This window comes from Paroedura picta, chromosome 10 (genome assembly GCF_049243985.1).
Source record: "Paroedura picta isolate Pp20150507F chromosome 10, Ppicta_v3.0, whole genome shotgun sequence".
Classification (NCBI taxonomy): Eukaryota; Metazoa; Chordata; class Lepidosauria; order Squamata; family Gekkonidae; genus Paroedura; species Paroedura picta.
In genome coordinates, this window is record NC_135378.1 from 4047640 (window position 1) to 4060000 (window position 12361).

General features: G+C 42.5%; 1 protein-coding gene across 9 annotated transcripts in view; it reads left to right on the forward strand.

Moving 5' to 3' along the window:
- Positions 1 to 12361, forward strand: part of JAKMIP1 (janus kinase and microtubule interacting protein 1) — a 237294-nt gene that overhangs the window by 205411 nt on the left and 19522 nt on the right. For 7 of the 9 annotated variants that reach the window (XM_077301529.1, XM_077301532.1, XM_077301528.1 and 4 more), the window contains one exon: positions 3505 to 4468. In XM_077301529.1, the coding sequence (XP_077157644.1) occupies positions 3505 to 3537 (33 nt within the window). In that variant the 3' untranslated portion in view covers positions 3538 to 4468. Of the gene's footprint in view, positions 1 to 3504; positions 4469 to 8740; positions 8905 to 9391; positions 9575 to 12193; positions 12303 to 12361 lie in introns of those variants that run through there. The other 2 variants (XR_013225029.1, XR_013225030.1) reach the window with 2 other exon arrangements.

The window sequence follows — 12361 nt, forward strand, 5'->3', positions numbered from 1 at the left end:
TGACACAACCCCTGCTGTCACTGCTGCTCTCTCTCAGTGGATTTTGCCTTCGTGGCCTGCCACAGCTCAGCTCTTGCTCTCCCCCCCCCCCATGACTTTTGGTCCTGGGTGTTTTAGATCCCCAATCATGGTGTTGCTTTGCCAGCTTCACTCTTTGGGCCTGATTCTCCACCTTGAGGTCTAGGTGCACCCCAACATCAGCATACAGGGTTGTCTTGCATCAGAGCCTGTTGAAGAACTTTGGGGTTCAGCCCCTCTAAGAAGAATTGCCCCTATGTGGTGTCAGTCCAGTTGTGCATCTTATTCACGAGTTAGCAGAACTCTCTGGCATAGCAAGCCACAGACTAGTCCCCCTACTTAAATCTTTGCAGTTGGGCCTTTACCATCATCCGCTGGAGTGGGTCTTCAAAGACCTTTACCATCATCCACTGGAGAGGGTCTTCTTTTACTTCCACATAATTTTTTAAAAGAGTGATATAATCTGTTCCTACTAATTGTACATCCAGTTCCTCAGTGGAGTTTGTCATTAGTTCTTGCAAAGTTAATGTATAAACCTTTTGAGTCCATGGCTAGTACCATCTTTTATTTCTTATAAGCCTTTTTATAAGGTGGTGATCACCTCTGCCAGAAGGGTGAGTGAACTGAAGGCCCTCAACAGTGACCCTTCGTTTCTCAAGGTAGCCATATCTGGCCCCAGAACATCTAGCCGCAGCGATCTATATGACACTCACCTCCAGGCTAGATTACTGCAACTCACTTTATGCAGGCCTACCCTTGACCTTGACCCAGGAATTACAGCTGGTACAGAATGTGGCCACTCGGATCCTTACAAGGACCCTATGGAGAGAACATATTCACCATCTAGCAGCTGCACTGACTAACGGTTGAATTCCGGACCAAGTTCAAGGTAATAGTTTTAACCTTTAAAGCCTTATGGGGTCTGGGACCTGCATACCTGAGAGAATGCCTCTCTGAGTATGTTCCCTGAAAAGTGTTGCACTCCATAAAACTCTCTGGTAGCCCCTGGCCCCTGGCTCTAGCCTGATGAAATGAGTTGCCAGCCAAGATCTGAGCCCTAGCGGAGATGACAAAGGCCAACACAAGCACAACTGGACAGAAAGGCCCTCCCCCTCCTCTTTCACCTCCATCTGAACCATGCGGCCACAGTTGGTGCACTCAATAGGATTTCAGCTTAATTTTTTTTTAAATTGTTATTTGTGAATATTTTTATATTTACTCTGTACAAGTTTTTACTGAACTTGGCTGTCCCAAGCCTGTTGCTAAGGAGGGGCAGCCAGTACATCTTTCCCTTCTCCTTCACTCCTTTGAAGTTTGCTAAATTTTCTTTGACTAACTGAAAAGCAATTACAGTATTTGCTGGCGTATAAGACTACTTTTCCCCCCTGAAAAACATGCCTCCAAATGGGGGGGGGGGGCATCCTATACGCCGGGTGCACTTCAGTTGGGATAGACATAGCTGCCCATAGTGGCCCATAGTACTGTAATGTAATGTAACAAACTCTATATTTTGAGTGGAAATGTTGGGGGGTCGTCTTATACACCCAGTCGTCTTATACGCCGGCAAATACGGTAATTTAGGAAGTATGTTTATTTAGGGAGTCTAGTTTACCTTGTCTGTGAGTGACTCAGTTTTATGACTGATCATATATATAATATATAATTAAGCAATATGCATACATTCTACTTTCTTATCTTCCATCTAAATTAGAGGGGTAATGGAAGTTTATCATTGTTACCTTGATGTTCAATCAGAAGTAATTCTCACTTCAGTAGGAATTAATTGAATATAAGAACAGAACTTAAGAACTGTTTCTCTCTTCCAAAAGGGTCTCCTGCAGCCCTGATGAGGGCAGAGCTTGGTTTTCCCTCACTCAAAGCCCATGCCCACTTAGCTATTCTGAAATCTTGGAAGAAAGACATCACAACTAAATTAGATTCTTTAAGTAAGCCATCAGGGTTTTAAGCTCTTATTGAGCAAAGACAGGACTTGGTCTGATTTTTTCAGCTCCATTCTTTCATAGAATCATAGAATCATAGAGTTGGAAGGGGCCATACAGGCCATCTAGTCCAACCCCCTGCTCAACGCAGGATTAGCCCTAAGCATCCTAAAGCATCCAAGAAAAGTGTGTATCCAACCTTTGCTTGAAGACTGCCAGTGAGGAAGAGCTCACCACCTCCTTAGGCAGCCTATTCCACTACTGAATTACTCTGACTGCGAAAAATGTTTTCCTGATATCTAGCCTATATCGTTGTACTTGAAGTTTAAACCCATTACTGCGTGTCCTCTCCTCTGCAGCCTTTCAAATACTTAAAGAGGGCTATCATGTCTCCTCTCAACCTCCTTTTCTCCAGGCTGAACATTCCCAAGTCATGTTTAGTTTACAATCCACAAGTACCCCAAGGACTCGTTCACACACAGTGTTACCTAGAAGCGTATCCCCCATCCAGTAGGCATGCTTTTCACTTTTCTGACCCAGATGCAGAACTTTACACTATTAAATTGCATCTTGTTCTCATTTGCCCATTTTTCCATTGTGTTCAGATCTCGTTGAACTCTGTCTCTATTTTCCGGAATATTTGCCAGCCCTCCCAATTTGGTGTCATCTGCAAACTTGATGAGTAGTCCCTCCACCCCCTCATCTAGATCATTAATAAATATGTTAAAAAGTATCGGGCCGAGCACCGAGCCCTGAGGTACCCCGCTACTCACCTCTCTCCAGTCTGATGAAACACCAAACATCATGCTATACTATACCAGATGACTTACTGCATACATCAGCCAATATTTCTGATTTACGTGATTGGGTGTTCAAAGCTGACTCACTGATTGACCACTCTTCAATTCAGCTATCACAATCAGCCCCATGGTATAAAACAATTTAAAAAGACCATTCTGGAGCATCATATTTAGTAAATATAACAACACGTAATCTTAGAATGGCCCTAACATCTTTGCGGTTTGAAATGATGCCATCAGCCATGCTCTCTGGGCGATATCTCCGAATACCCATGGCCCAATGCATGTGTATATGTGGAAATCCATCTGTGGAGGACCTGCCCCACTATGTTTTGGCTTGTTCGAATCCAGGGGCAAATTTCCTTGCCAAATTATTACCAAACTTACACCCTATTTCTGATTTTAACAAAGTCACCTATCTGATATCAGATGTCGACCCCTATATCTCGTATAGGGTGGCACTTTTTGCTCTGGCTGCCAGGAAGACTCGAGCTAATGCATTTTTACAGGAGCCTCCACCTTGATACACCATTTTATCCCTTTTATTGTAACTTAGTAGTCCATGTTTACATTTTTAGGTACACAATATTGGAGAAATATTGTTTTATTTATTTATATTTGTGCTATATTGTTTTAATTGTGTTTTGTAACGCCCTTTGGCTACATACAATAAATGTTATCGTATCGTATCCTGTTGCCTGCATAAAAGTGCACTTACTATCTTTAATATTCTCTCTGTTCTGTAGGGTGCAAAACGAGCCTTTGGAGTGAACTGCTGAATTCGTGTGCAAATTCCAAAACTGTTGAGCAGCTTTAAGTCATTCAAGGGACACACTTTGCTTTTATACATCAAATTCTGAGATGTTGGGATCACCATAGCCATTTTTTTGAAGCTGTAGCTATAAACCGGAATAATTTGATAATTTGGTACAAACCAGCACTCTATAAACCAAAGGATGACTTTTAAGACAATGAAATCAGAGGTCCAGAACAATTATCAGCGACTGTCTGAATTCTGTCTACCTATTCTGCGTTTGTGGCTATAAAATAATAATTCCGTGTAAAAGCCTTTGGATGTGGAATTTTCAGTGCAGATGTGGAATGTTGTTGTTAGATGGACAATCAAGGCAACTGTGGGTTCAAAGAAAAAATTTAAGTCCTGCTTGATTAAAATCTCATCAGCCACTGAGGATCTGTGCAGAAAGAAAGAAATGATATGAGTAGAAGGAGAGATTTACCAGGGGGATATGGAGTCTCTGGCATCACGTGCAACTGATTGCACATGCAGAAAAGAACCAGCAGCTGTATAGAAAATGAAAAAAGCAGCATGAAACAATCTTGATCTCAGACATAAAACTGTCCAGGAAGAGATTTATTGGCTGTGCAGATTACAGATGCCACAAAATGCCACGTCAGTTAAAAAAACAAAACAAAAAAACCCTTTGGCTTCTAGTGCAGTTCAGATACAGAAAATATAAGAATTCAACTGGTGATGATTGAAGGAAACATTCCTAGAAGCACATTATGATTTTAACATTCAGAAAATTAATGCTACAATGGAAAAAATCTACATGTATAGAGTTGTGTCAGAACTGGCTGTTTAAAGCACTATTGAAAAAGATGCAAGTTAAAAATTGAGAATCAAAATTAAAATATGAAGGACAATGTTTGACATAAAAGAATATTAAAAGTATGTATTTTTATATCAGAGATTTGAGTCAAATGCAGCTTTCTAAATAGCAGGAAAGGCACAGAAACAACAACAGAAATCTATAGGTGCCTCTTCCTGGGAATTTCTTTTCCACAGAAGATGATATTAGGTTGGCCATAAAGGTGAAAGTAATGAGGTCACTCTCTGCAGGTGAAATACAATTTTAATTATGTGTTTGACTGTGGCAAGTTGCAAGAAATGAGCAAAGAAGATTTGATTTAGACTTGCTGTTGATGGAGAAATAGTAATCCGGGGAAAACACCAAGAAGCCTTGGCACAGTATTGTTCATATAACAAAAGACCAACAGACAAGTATTCAGTTGTTAACTCTGATTTCCTAAGTTAGTTATCTGGGATCCCAGAACTGTTAAATTCATCAGGAAAAAAATCTGAGTGGGACTGGACAACAGAGGAATTGATGTCTTGGAAACTCTGAGATACTCGTGGCTAACAAAGGAAGGGTTGATTGGCCAACAATATATATATATATTTTAAAGGACAACATAATTTTACAGGCAATGTGGACATGGTGGAATGGTGGATGAATGTTTTAGCTACAAAAAACCTGTAAAGAAATCTGAAAAACTTGTCCATTTGGAATGGTTGCATGTGTGTGTGTGCGCGCGTGTAAATGCTAAGAAGACTAACTTAGCAACACATGAAAGACAGAGGAAGCCTCAAAACTTTAATTTTGAACCCCAAAGATGAAGAAGTGCATGGATAGCATGGCTTTTTGAGTAAAAATCCAAAATCAGTTCTCATCATGGAAAAGTCTTCTCTGTCTGTAAAGCAGGAATACAATGGAGCAGGTTGGCTTCTTTGTTTTCAGGTTACTTATACATGACACGGGAACAAACTGATTTCCAGATTAAGTGAAGATAATCTGGGAGACTGCAAATAGGTGCAGGAGGAAAGAGGCAATTTGGAAATTTCCATCCCTCAAAACCTTCCCTCCATTGTTTCATTAAACTCTTGGTGGCTTATTCAGTTTGATGCCCACCATCTACTCTTTTAAATGACAGTTGGATGCGCTCAGCATTCTGCCTCTTCCAGAGCATTTTAATACTAATAAGATCTCTGAGGGGGCAACATTTTAGTTAACATTTTTCAGTATACTTTGAATTTCCCCTGGGGTTAGCCATGTAAGTATTTACAAGATGCACTTTTCGGGTACTATGTTTGACTACATTTGTGTGTGTGATTGCCACTTGGTCTGAAAGGGGCAATATTTGTGTTTTCAGCCCCAGACCCTTGGTTACTTGAGAAGGGATATGCGGATCTTGTCCTAGACAATGTAATCTCCCACTTCCTCTTTCAGAAACGTCTCTCTAACCTTTTGTCAGGCTTCAGAAATAGCCTCACACTTGTGGCACAGAGTGGTAAGCGGCAGAAATGCTGTCTGAAGCTGTCTGCCCATGAGGCTGGGAGTTCGATCCCAGCAGCCGGCTCAAGGTTGACTCAGCCTTCCATCCTTCCAAGGTCGGTAAAATGAGTACCCATCTTGCTGCTGGGGGGTAAACGGTCATGACTGGGGAAGGCACTGGCAAACCACCCCGTATTGAGTCTGCCATGAAAACGCTAGAGGGCGTCACCCCAAGGGTCAGACATGACTCGGTGCTACGGCCAACAAAATTTTTGCTACAGATAACATGATACTATAACATCTGAATTAGACTCTGGAAGGAAAGATAAAATTTATAGGATAAAAGCTGCTGTAAATATTACTTTCTCAAGTCATACCATAAGCAACAGAACTGCAAAATGTCTCCAAAGTCTTCAGAAAGTTCAAAAGTCTCATATATTTTATTCAAATAAAAAATACCTGCACAACAGCCCTCAGTAACCCTTGACAGAAAAACAAATTTAAAGGCCAGGGTCACTGTTAAGACCAACAGATTTGTATTCAAAATATGAGCTTTCATGTGCACGCCAACTTAGAATCATAGAATCCTAGAGTTGGAAGGACCTCCTGGGTCATCTAACCCCCTGCACTATGCAGGGCACTCACAACCCTATCGCCCATCCACTGTGGCAGGCTAAAAATGTCCAAAGATGGAAAATTTCCAAAGATGGAAAAAAAATTCCAAATATGGAACCCACCACCTCCCGAGGAAGCCTGTTCCACTGAGAAACCTCTGTGTTAGAAACTTCTTCCGGTTTAGACAGAATTGCATTAATTTCATCCCATTGGTTCTGGTCCGTCCCACCTGGGGAAGAGAGAACAACTCTGCTCCATCCTCTGCATGACACCCTTTTAAATATTTGAAGATGGTTATCAGATCACCTCTAAGTCATCTCCTCTCCAGGCTAAACAGACCAAGCTCCCCTCCACCTTTTCAACTTCTGAGGCAGGGTGCTGTTTTGGCACTTGAAAAAGTGTAGGAGTAGGGAACAAGACTGCCTGGTGTCCCTGCAGCAGGGACCTCCTCATGACAATTTTTAAATGGTGACATTTCCCTCTAAAATGGTCTTGGCATCTAAAGGTTGGATGTGCGACCACAGAAGTGTGTAGCCTGGCTCTCCATGACTGGCATGGGAGTGTCAGCCAATCTTCAGACGCAGCCAAATCCTGAGCTCCCTGCAGAGGCTCAAAGCAGGAGCTCATTCAGGGGTCCTCTACAGAGTCTTCTTGTGTCCATTGGGGGGGGGGTGCTTTGTGTCAGATGCAGGAGGGAAGTGATATGCCTCCGACACACGTGCTGCAGCCAAGGCAACTTCCCCTTTTCCTCCCAGACTTTCAGAGGGAGCCACTGTTGGCTAAGTTGTTAAAAATCAGATGACTGATATGGCAATATTTAATGTTCATGTTGGAGCCAATATCAGCTGGCAAGTTCAAAAACAGTGGGTGGAAGACAGAGGCTGAAGCTGCTTCCTCCCTGCCTGCTTTCATTCCAAGAGAGGTGTGTCATCTGATACCCACTCCTCATGTTGTTCTCCAGCTAACAAGAGCATTTTGCAATGTGTAGATTGGGGTCCCCAAACTGTTTGAGCCAATAGACACATTTGGAATTCTGGCATGGCATAGTGGAGGAGCTAGCCACAAAATGTTAAAAGAAATCTGCGCGGCCCATCAGCTGTAATACAAGGAGATCTCCCAATGTGGAGGTTTGCAGCCCTGCCCGGCCCACTTCCAAAAGACATTGGGCAATGGCCAGGAAAGATGAGTGCCATGGCCCTGATGGGCACCACATTGGGGATTCCTCCTCTGTGAGTTGCCACTTTGGGGCCTGGGGAGCTCAAACTGGTTATGCTGACTGGTTCCCCCTTCCCATGCCCTGGCATCCTGTGGAGAAATTGTTTCTTTATTATTGTAAACATTTCTGTGCCCCCTTTCCATATTTATATATGCATAAAATATAAGCATAATATAAAATATTTAAATTATTCTATAAACATATAAATCCATAACAACACAGCTGGGGAGATGACCAAAAGCAGGGCCTCCAAAGAAGAGCAAAGTGGGTGCGACTGGCAGGCAGGTGTGCGCGCTCTCTCTCTCTCTCTATGTATGTATGTATGTATTAGGTTATGAGGCTGGTTCTCTGACCAAGCACCCAGGTGTCTGGGATGTCAAAATGAGTGGGAAGATGAGGTCACAGGGGCAATCAGCAGCCAGGAACGGGCTGGCATCCCCTCCTAGTCCTGTGCCAGGCAGGTTGGGCACTCTCTACTTGGTGGGGGACAAATACTTTGAACCTGTCCTGGTACATGGAGCTCCTCCTCAAGCTTTTGCATTGGCCCAGCGGTATCTTCTTTTCAGCCTTATCTATAGATGTGTAGTTCTATTGTTTCAGAATACCTATTCAAAGGCTGGAGACAAAATCCCATTGAATAGTGGTATCCTTTGTGTTTATTTTCTTGCATCATCTGGCAACCACTGAAATTTATGTTAATTGGGGGGAGGAGCTGTTGCAAAATATGTTAACTTCAGCTGAAATGAAGTGAAGAGGGCACAACTTCCATGTAAACTTGGCTGAGAGCTTCTTAATGGAGACAATGAACTCTGTAAGCAGAAACTGTGTCACACATAATGAATACAAGCACCATAAATAATAAATTTGGGTTCAGAAGCAAGAGAACCCAAATGTGGAAGCAAAGAAAAATTCATAAATATTTTCAGTAAAATAAAATGCTTAATTGATTTTAACTCTATAGACCTGTTTAAAATCATGGAGCTTCCTTTGACTCAGGAGTTGTATGTTAAAGTACCTATTAAAGAAGGATTTGATTTTCTGAATCTTAACATCAAAATTGATACTTGGATTTTCCAGGATTTAGATTACATGAAAAAGGGAAATGCAGGAGAGGTGGATAAAGCAAACAGCAAAGAAGTGAAGGTCCTGAGACAGAGAATCAAACAACTGGAAAAATCTGGGCAAGAGTCGTGGGCAAAAGTAAGCCCCCACCTCAAGCCTGAGTCTGCGCTGAAATGCAGGTGAGCTCAGCAGTAGTGTCTGGAAGGGTCTCTGATATCCTTTTACTGCTGTATCTTGAGAACTCCGAGGGCTTTGCAAGATAAGCCAAATGCAGGAAACACTGTTTAGCCCCCAAAGGCTCCCAGATATAAAGTCCTCCTAGAAGCAGTTCTCTCCATGTCCTAGGGACCCTCTTGGCCCATTCAAGGACCATGCATGTATCTTTCAAAAATAACTTATAATGCTCAGTTTATTTTTGTTCCCCTAGATCAGCAGTTTCTTACATTCTAAGCATGCCATTATAAACTTGGTCAAAATCAATTACATTATGGACAGTGCAAATCCTATGCAGAGTTATTCCAGTCTAAATCCATTTATTTTGGTGGGCTTAGATTGGAGTTACTCTACATAAGATTTCACTATTAGTAATGGGTGGGATAGGATGAGATTTTTGGCAATACATTTTTGGCTGCAGTATCTTAACAGCATGAAATATGTTGTCTCCAGGCTACCACCAAAAATGTACTCTGAAAGCTGCAGGTTATTTTCATAATAGAATAAAAGCTACAATTTGTCTGAAAAAATCATGAAGAAATTAAGCAGCTGAGGATGCATCTGAGCCATGTGGAAATCACAACTGAACGTGTGAAAAGCTGGGTTCAAAACCTGCAGGTGCAATTCACAGAAGCGGTGAGTTGAAACTGGCATAGGAGAAGATGGCTTCTCAGTGCAGCTTGATAATACTCAAGTTTTCTCATCTTTATGCAGCTTTGCAGGTGAAAAGTGTTCTACGTCCAAAAGGGTTCTAAACTCCTAAGTGTGGTAAAGATTCACTGCTGTTTGGCAGTGCAGTTCCAAGACAACAGGAACATGTTTTCCCTCACTATTTGAAACCAGCCCCCAGTGGCTGCATGTTACTTTCCCAATTGAGTTTTTTATGCCAGCTGTGACTTTGAAAAGCCCTTAATAGCCTAGGACCCACCTGGCTGGTGGACCATCTCTCCCACTGTAGCCTCTAGCTGTCCCCTAGCCTCTAGCTGCCTGGCTGCTCCTTTTTAGCTAGGGCCCTCACCTTGGGGAATGGACTTCCTGGGAAGTGAAGAGGGCACTGTTCTTAGGAGTTTTCCATTTACTAATGTTGTAATGTTTTTTATTTATTGTGCTTTGAAATGCTGTAGGCATTTGGGAGGGTGGAGTGAATTGGGTTTGGGTCTAAAGGTGGGGTATGCATATTTTAATAAAAGCTAAATCTATAGGTAGACAAAATGGCTGGTGCCCTCCCTAAGTCCAGTCAAGCATCCAATATGTCACAGAAGGTCATGTCACTTTGAGACACAGCAACATTTAAAAGAGAGTTCACAGCCTCGAGAATACAAATGTCCAAATCTATGAAAAAGATATTGTTGGATATATTGTATAGTAGCAGAGTTAAATATTTATTTGTTTGTTTACTTATTTATTTCTTAGATTTTTATACCACCCTCCCATACGGCTCAAGGCGGTTTAAATGATGAGACCAGGCATGGCAATGTTAAAGTATAATAAAGTATTTTACAGAACCATAAAATGCCTAGCTTCCTATAGCTCATGAAAGAGCTCTTGACCAGAGCTGTTACATGGTTGAACTCCAAGATGGAGCGCTCTCTCTCTCTCTCTACCCAAAGCAGTTTAGAGAAAACAAAGAAAGTAGAATTCCTTCCTTTCTGGTTACAGTTGTACATGTGCAAATAGGACATGTAGGCAATGGCCAATACTTTACATATCAATAAACAAATCACATGACCCACTTTGCCTGTTCTCACTAGCAACAAATGTCAACAAACAATTAACCCTTTATCTGACAGTCAGTAGCAGACAAATATTCCTGAAGCTAAAATTGTTTCAGGCCGTGCAGTTGGCTGGCTGGATGAGTGGCCTTGGAATCTTTTTTGCACAAGTGTCACATGGTCCCGAGAGCCTCCTGTGGTGCAGCAGATATGCAGTCTGACAGCTCTGCCCATGAGGCTGGGAGTTCGATCCCAGCAGCCGGCTCAAGGTTGGCTCAGCCTTCCATCCTTCCGAGGTCGGTAAAATGAGTACCCAGCTTGCTGGGGGGTAAACGGTAATGACTGGGGAAGGCACTGGCAAACCACCCCATATTGAGTCTGCCATGAAAACGCTAGAGGGCATCACCCCAAGGGTCAGACATGACTCAGTGCTTGCACAGGGGATACCTTTACCTTTACCTTTACACATGGTCCCAGAATCGAAGGCCATTTAGTAACAAACCCAAGCCATGCAGGTAATTAATAGGCTTTGCTTTTAGTGTTTGCACTGCAGACAACAAGCCAATGAAGGGAGTGTTTTTTTATCATGATCTGATTTAAATAGCTCCCTGATCTGGCTTACAGGTTCAATAGCAAGAAAGAGGAGGTGTGCTGAAACTTCTGATGGTAGAAGCTCAGCACTACATTGGGAGCTACCTGGTGGTGCTGAAGCATCAGATCGTCTTTACTAGGGAGAGGAGGGGATTCAGAAATGGGGATCCAAGCAGAGGAGCTTGAAGGGGGTCAAGGGAGGTGGATCCATCAGCTCATTGTTGTGCTCCAGCCTTATAAACTGTGCCCTCCCCTTCAGGAACGGGGCCAGATTTGCAGCCAAAAGCCATTCGGTAGAAGCTGTAGCCTACATAATGAACCCCCAGGGAGCAGCATGCCTGGTAGTGCACGATAGTGGCCTTGTCATGTGGCCTAAGTGAGATCATCTTCTTCTAGAGTTGGTTCTTATATGCCACTTTTCTTTACCCGAAGGAGTCTCAAAGTGGATCAAAGTCTCCTTCCCTTTCCTCTCCCCACAACAGATACTCTGTGAGGGAGGTGAGACTGAGAACAACACAGGCCCCAGGACAGATCCCTGGGGCACTCGTCACTTTTTTCCAAGAGGATGCTGAACCATTAACAAGTACTCTCTGGTTTCAACCAGTTATTGATTCATCAGACAGAATTAGGATCCATACAACATTTTACCAGCTTCTCAACAAGAATATCATGTGGAACCTTCTCAAAAGCTTTACTGAAATCCAGATAAAATATGTCCACAGCATTCCCCTGATCCAGCAAAATAGTCACTTTCTCAAAAAAAGAGATAAGGTTGGTCTGACATGACTTGTTCTTGGAAAACCCTTGCTGAGTCTTAGATATCACAGCTCTCTTTTCCAGCTGCTCAAGGACTGACTGTTTGATTATTTGTGCCAAAATTTTGCCAGCTACAGATGTCAAGCTGACACTTAGCTAGATTTCTCCCCTCCCCCATTTCTCTTGCTATTTCTAGAATGCATTAATCAAAATGAAATGCAAAGAAGCAATTGAACCTGCAAGAAGCACGGACATCCAGACTTCGTGCCTGAAGCAACATACCGAGAATTTGTGTGTTTTAGCAAGTAAAATTTTAATTTTTTAAAAGTTTTCATACTATTGTCTTTGGTAGTTCCCCGCCTTC